We start from the raw sequence: 7,126 nt of genomic DNA, 5'->3' as shown, positions 1-7,126 counted from the left end.
ATCAATAGTGGACATTGCCATAAAAGTACATATATTTTCCAGTTCGTTAGGAGTCTCGACAAGTTTCTGTTCCTCCACACTACCTCTCTTCAGCACATGAGAAGGGGTCCCTTTTCCGATTTATTTTTGTTTTATTTTGTTATTCCACGTCCATTAACGTGACTCGGCCCTGGAAGTTCCGGCCACCGCCAAGGAGGAGGCCGCGTAGCACTCTCTCTGTCAGCACCGGCCGAGACGAACAAACCTCGCCGCTCGCTGGAGGAGTGACACGCCAGACCTCCTTTTCCAGTGATTCCACCTGCTTGGCTCGTGGCAGCAGAGGGCGCTGTGGAGCCCGCGCTGGACCCCGCCTCTGGGGCTGAGCGCCCGCCTGCGTGACGCATTTCCGCGTCATCTGCTGCCGAGGCTTTCTCCCATTGGTTGTTGGCGAGGCAATAGGGGCAGAGCCGGGTGGAGGTGTGGAAAAATGCAGTAGCCCAGGTTGGGGGGGGGGCGAGGCTTCCCCGCCCTTCCCCCCGCCCTTCCCCCGCCCTCCAGTCCCTCCCAGGGACCGCTGTGCGGCTTGGACCGCGGCGTCGGTGGCGGGTGCACTCTCTGGGTTGCACCTCGAGCAGGGCTCTAGCGTGCTCGCAACGAAGCCGCCTGAGTCCGAGGAACCGGCTGACAGGGAGGGAAGGAGGGAATTCTGGGCTGCCGAGCCGCCGCGCGCAGCCCGGTCCCACCCGGCGGGGAAGCCCTTAGATTCCCGGCACGTCGAGCCGAGGGCGGGTGGGGCAAGGGTCCCAGGACACCGCCGCCAGCCTTTCGGCACTGACTGGACCGTGCGGGGCTCGCTCCCCGAAAGCAACACCCCGGTCCGCGGCCCCACGCGGCGGGAGCCGGGCTGCGCAGAGGGAGGAAGCGAGAGGGGCCGTCCTCCTCCCGGAGTTGGAAGCGCCTTCCACGGGTTCAAAATGCCCAAGAAGAAGCCGACGCCCATCCAGTTGAACCCGGCCCCGGACGGCTCTGCGGTTAACGGGACCAGCTCGGCGGAGTGAGTAGGGGGCGGGCGGCGAGTGCGGGGGCTCGGGCTGGGGAGGCCCCTTCCAGGGCGCAGGAGCGCCAGTCGGGTGTGCGCGGCGCGCGGGGCTGCTGTCGGCTTGGTCACGTACGTCTCGGGCAGGCGGGTGGCTAGGAACTCCCGGCCGCCGAGATATCGGTGACTAAGCACTGATTGTGCTCCTCACTCAGATCAGATAATGTACCCAGGGAGCCTCGATCCCCCTGCCTTCCCCTCTTTCCGACCCTTTCTGTCGTTCCTGGCTGTTAGCCACTCCCCTTCCCCCAAGAAAATTAAAGCTACTTCACCCCGGCCTCCCCCAGCTGTTTTCTAAATGTGATTCTTTGGGTTTCTGGTGTGAAAAGGGGGAGAAGAGAGCGAACGTCTTGGAAAAAAATAAGATCGCATATGCGCCTGGGGTATGAAGTGTGGAGCCGGGACCCTCGGGCAGCATCTTCACCTTGGCGCCTGACACCTGTGGGCGGGGAGTACTTGGTTGCGGGTGGGCTGCCTGGCCAGCGGGGGCATGTGTACACCGCCCTCTCGGCGTCTTTTTCCCTTGCTGACTTTAGGGGCTTGTGGTCCTTGGCCTTCTTCCTGGGAACTGTTTTGCCTGGGAGAGCAGCGGCTTTCCTCTTCTTCACCTCATTCTTCATTCATTCGTTCAAGAAATCGTCCCCTCACCAGTGAGTGACCCCCTTGGCTTTCCTTACTTGACCAGGAACCCTAAACTCCTGATACGAGCACCGTGACTGCAGAACACACACACACAAGGTGCTCCATCTCTGCAGCTTCCAGTGGTGCTCACAAACCTGCACTTTATTTCAGTAAATGATGATGAGGCTGTTTCATGGGGGTTTCTGAGCTCCCACGACTCTTTTGGGTCCTTGGTAATGTGAAAAAGTGAGATCCAGCTAGCTGGAGAAATAACCAGAAAAGATTAGGTTCTTTTACCTGGACACTGGAGTCTTTAGAAAGCTGGCTGATAAAATGAATAGATTAAGTAGACTTGGACCTTCTGCCCTTCCTTCCTCTCCCTAGATTTTAATAGCCTGGGGACCTGTTGGCTAGGTAATAATCTCAAGGCTGGTGGTGGATCTGTGGTGTGAGTTCAGTCGGGTTCCCCAGGCCTGCTCCCAACAGACTCCTTCTATAGGCCCTGTTAACACTGTATGTCTGTTTTGCCTGATAATGACTTGTACAGGTCGGTGGATTGCTTTGCATTCATTCATTTTAGTGTACAGTATTTTGTTCTCTTAAACCAAAAGTCCCTCAAGGTAAGAGGGTTTCTCTGTAACCCTCACTGTTATCAGGACAGGTTTTGACCACAGTGGATTCTGGTTGAATGTTGTGGCCTGATCATCATTTTCCTATTTGATTTGGAGGTGGGTACTAAGTGGAAGTACCTGTTGTTGTTCTGCTGATAATTATGACACCACAGCTATATTCTTGCAAGGGGGAGGAATTTCATTAACAGAAAACAGTACTGGGAGGATAAGAAGAAACTACCTAGTTGGTAACAGAAAAATTGGGATGGGACTGGGAGGCATGGGATCCAAGTAGATTTCATAGAAAACGCTGTAGCCAGGTATCAAGTCCTTAGAAGAAACTAAACTACCCCCACCCCAAACCCCTCCCCGATTTTCCTACAGAATCAGCAAATTCACTCCCTACCTCCCAAAAAAACACACAAATTAAAATAAGACATTTTGCTAATATAAAAACCACCAAGGTCCAAGTCTTGGGCTTTGGAGTCAACCTGGGTTTAAAGCTGCTACTTGTGATTTTGTGACCTGAGACAAGCCTCTTAGCCTCTCAATGGCTTAGGTTTAGTTTTTTCATCTGCAAAATGGGAGTAATAAAAAAACCTGCTTAGGGTGGTTGTGAAGATTAAATGCATGTAAAGCAGTTGATGCATAGCAAATCCTCCATAAATTTTAGCTGCTGGTGCCTTTGTTAACGGGTACATGCTGAGAAGACTGAAGGAAATGGAAAGGTAATTTCTGTTCGTGGTGGTGCATGGGTTTTAAGGTGCTTTCGCTCCTGGTCAAAGGACTCTCCCAAGCTTAGTTTTCTGTACCATTTGCATTTACCTTCATGACTCATTGCCTTGTTACAATAGGAAGCATCTTTGTGTAGGCTGCCTGAGACAAATAGGAACTGTTTTCCTTCATTTCTTGGCATTAATGGGGGGGTTTGAGGGGTGGAAACTGTACCCACAATTTTCATCTTTCACCCTGGAGAGTGTTTCTCAAGCAAAGCTTCCCCTATCTTGGGCTGCTAAAGATAGAATTCTTTTGTTCTAATGATTTCTCTTATTTGACTAGAGCACAGTTTTGAACATTATCATACAAAGTGAACTGAAGAAGAAGAAAAAAATCCATTGACAGTAAAGAGCTCTTTGTACCGAATTGGCAAGATTGCTGGTCCCCTGTGGCTCGCTAGCACCTTGGGATTTACCTCTAATTTAGCATTTACCCTACTTAGGGACCGTGCTGAGTTATTTGGTACCTAAAGCTTATGCAAGTTCTGGGAGTCCTCAAAGAAAAGGAATGTAAAAATATTTTCTTTTGCAAGTTTTCAAAAACATAAGAGCATATTGTTAGGGTCCTAAGTGGTAGAATGAAATAAATTGGAAATAAGATCATATTATTCCCTGCTTAAAATGTTTTAGTGGTTCCACTGCAGGTAGACTAAAATTCAAACACCTTATAGTGGGCTACAAGACCTGTGTGATCTGCCTGCTGTAGTCCTTCCCCACCCCCACTCCCACCTCTTTAACCACACTTCCTGCCTCTCCTTTCTTCTGCCACACTGACCCTTTTTCACTTCCTCTATGGGATGGTCTGTACTCCCTCCGGGCTCTTGCATATGCTGTTCCCTTTGTCTGGAATGAATCATTCCTCCCTCTTCCCTAGCTAGCCAGGAAGCAGTTTTCACCTCTGCTTAAACGCCATTTCCTCAGAGATGCTCACAGACTACCTAATCTAAAGTGGGTCCCTTTTACTCATCACCTGATTTTTTAATGACACTGATCACTGTCTATAATTATTTACTAGGGTGTTTTTAATATCTCTCTCTCCTGTATGCTATAAATTATAAGCACAGGCTGCTTTTTTTGATTCACCCATTTTACAAGTAGTGCCTGGAGTAGTACCTAGCACGTAATGAAATTTCTGAGATTTGCCCAATGTGTTTAATAAACCTTTTTTATACCTTTTCATTTTTTTATTTTCCCCTTTACTCCCCATCTCCCCTCCATCCCTGTTTCCTTTCCTTTCACACACTCACTCACCTACACTGGAGTATTTAACATATGGCCTTATAATTCTGCCGATTTGTTTGGATATATGTGTGCCCTCGGTAAATAGATAGTATTGTTATGTGTGTTTCTTCGCTTAGGGTACTAAACAGTATTGCGTTTAGAGCTCAACTTCCGTAACCTTTTCTGAGCAACTGTGTGCTGTGTTAAAAGACCTTAGTTAAACCAGTTCTTTATTGTTTTACCTTGTGATGTCACTTAACTTCTTTGAGCCTCTTTTCCTCATTAGTAAAGTAGGGATGAGTCTATAACAAACCCATAAGGGAATTAGGGTGGGTCATCATCTGTAATAATGTATATGAAAGCGCTTTGTAAGATCACTGGAATACTGTTCAAGAAGGAAGTGTTAATGATGCCAGCTTTTGATTTCTTCTCAAAAACCTGTTACCTTTTTTTCTTAATGCCAAATTGCAAATGTTGATAATAAACCAAGTTGATTTGGATATTGTTTATGCTGCCTATCCTTCAAAAATCTAGCCTAAGCCTGTATCTAATCAAGTGTTGAGACCTAACTTCCTGTTTATAGCAAGTACGGGGACAGAAGGACAAGTTAAATGACACTAAGAGGAAACAGACAAATCCAGAATGTGGAATGTTCTCTAAGACAACTTGGTCTCTTCAGAAAGTCGGTATCATGACGGAAAAAGGGGAGGAGGAGTGTAGTTATTCTCTAGAATAAGAGACTAGGATGATATTCCAACCAAATGTAATGCATGAACTTCCATTGGATTCTGGATCTAAAAATGGAACAGCTTTAAAATGCATTCTTGGGACAATTGGAGAAATTTGAATAGAAAATTATTTTGGTTTGCTAAGGCTAATGAAATGCAATATACCAGTAATGGGTTGACTTTTACATTGGGGATTTATTAGCTTACAAGTTTACAGTTTTGAGGCCGTGAAAATGGCCAAATTAAAGCATCAGCAGGATGATGTGGTCTCTGAAGACGGGTTACCTGCAAGCTTGGGCTCCTCCGTCAGATAGCAAGGCACATGGTGACGTCTGCTGATCCTTGTTTCCTGGGTTTTGTTGCTTCCAACTTCTGGCTTCAGTGGCTTTCTCTCAGCTTCTCTGGGGCTTTTTCTGAGAGCTTCTCTTAATTTCATTTCTCTGCTTCTGTAGTGTTTTGTCCTCTTTTAAAGGACTCCAGTAAGAGAGTAAGACCCACCTTCAATGAGGTGGGTCACATCTCCATTGAAGTAACCTAATCAAAAGGTCCTACTCACAATAGGTCTACACCCACAGGAATGGATTTAAAGAAATTGACCTATTCTGGGGTACATATAACTTTAAACTACCACAAAAATTATTGTGTTTTTTTTTTTTTGATGTAATCATGGTATTATAATTAGATAGGAGAATGTTCTTATTCACAGGTGATGCAGACTACTTAGTTTGAAGTGGTTCAGATGAAAAAGCGTGTATACACATATATGTAACATTAATAAATCAAATGGAACAAAATATTTACAATTGAATTTAGCTGGTTAGTTTATGGGTTCTACTCTTTTATTCTTTTCGTTTTTCTCTATGTTTGAAAAATTTCATAATAAATAAAAAAAAAAATCCATAGAGTAAAATCCATCCCAAGTCTTATGTCCTTTTTAATATCAGCTCGTATTTACTCTATCCCTTCCCTAAATCCTTTTGTACTTATTTATATTGTATAATAAACATCATATTAAATGCAATGACATTTTTAATGAACCACATTTTAGTACTGTGTCACATTGTTATATAATGCTTTCTCATTCACTAAGTGTTCCTTATTTGTCTCTTTTTTCCTTTAACTTATTAGGGTCCATACTTTTGTGTACCCCTGGGTTTACAGTATTGCCGATACAGTAAATCATCGACATATTGAGAAAAAGAACACTAGAGAACTCACAGGCTGGGGAGAAGATGAGGAGAGCTTGAGAGAAAGCTAAGGGTCTCAGTTTTATTTCTGCTGTTCCCTTCTAGAAGCTTCCAAATTTGAAAACATCATCCTGGTCCCTTACTGCCACTGATTTTGTTTTTACTTCATGCCTTGTGTCCTGGTTTTGTTGCCTGAAAGCCCACGAGAGCTGTTTGGAGGCTTATATACCTGTTTGTTAGGCTTACTTCTCCCAGCATAAATGGTGTTTTGTTTTAAAATAGCAGGTGTTCTCCAAATCCTGGTCCAGGGCCCACTGCTAAAAATGCTGATCCTGCCTCTGATTTCCCTGTGTTACTCTCAGGGGCATCCAGCTTTGGTGTCAGCACGCGAGTCAGATTTGGAAGAGGTTACTTGGTGGTTGAAGAAAAAGTGGGCAAGGGTATAGTGAACTCTTAAAAATTTCCCCTTTGAATATTTATTTGCCTGCTTCAGGCCCAAACTTTGTTTTTCCCCCTTAATTTTGAATGTATAAACACCTTTTGAAGAACCTACTGACATAAATTCTTCAGTTTAGCTTTTGTTTATTCCATTATAATTGTAATCAGCGGATGCATTCTTTCCTTTTCTTGGCAGACTTTTACATAGGGCATAATCCTCATACTTACAATTTTTTTGGCTGCAGAGTAGCGTTTGGGGTCTGGCTAAGCAAATGACACTATTTGTTGATTATTTAGGTGACTTCTAGATTCTTATTATTTATTAATACTCTTGTGAATGTTTTTGAACCAGTTTGTTTTGTTTCACTTTTAGATTAATTCATCTACCACATCAGAAGCATTGAACCATGTTACCTGTTTGTTCCAAAAAAGATTGTACTGATTTATAATGTATTTTTCATCTGTTTCG

At 44.8% G+C, this 7,126-nt stretch overlaps 1 protein-coding gene across 1 annotated transcript in view; it reads left to right on the top strand.

Moving 5' to 3' along the window:
* Positions 1-525: 525 nt before the first annotated feature.
* Positions 526-7,126, top strand: part of MAP2K1 (mitogen-activated protein kinase kinase 1) — a 100,754-nt gene continuing 94,153 nt past the window's right edge. The window contains exon 1 of the mRNA XM_037833625.1: positions 526-1,033. Coding sequence (XP_037689553.1) covers positions 954-1,033 — 80 coding nt within the window. The 5' untranslated portion in view covers positions 526-953. The remainder of the gene's footprint in view (positions 1,034-7,126) is intronic.

This window comes from Choloepus didactylus, chromosome 4 (genome assembly GCF_015220235.1).
Source record: "Choloepus didactylus isolate mChoDid1 chromosome 4, mChoDid1.pri, whole genome shotgun sequence".
Taxonomy (NCBI): Eukaryota; Metazoa; Chordata; class Mammalia; order Pilosa; family Megalonychidae; genus Choloepus; species Choloepus didactylus.
Note: the sequence above shows the minus strand (reverse complement) of the source record. Positions and strands in the feature narration are given on the sequence as shown.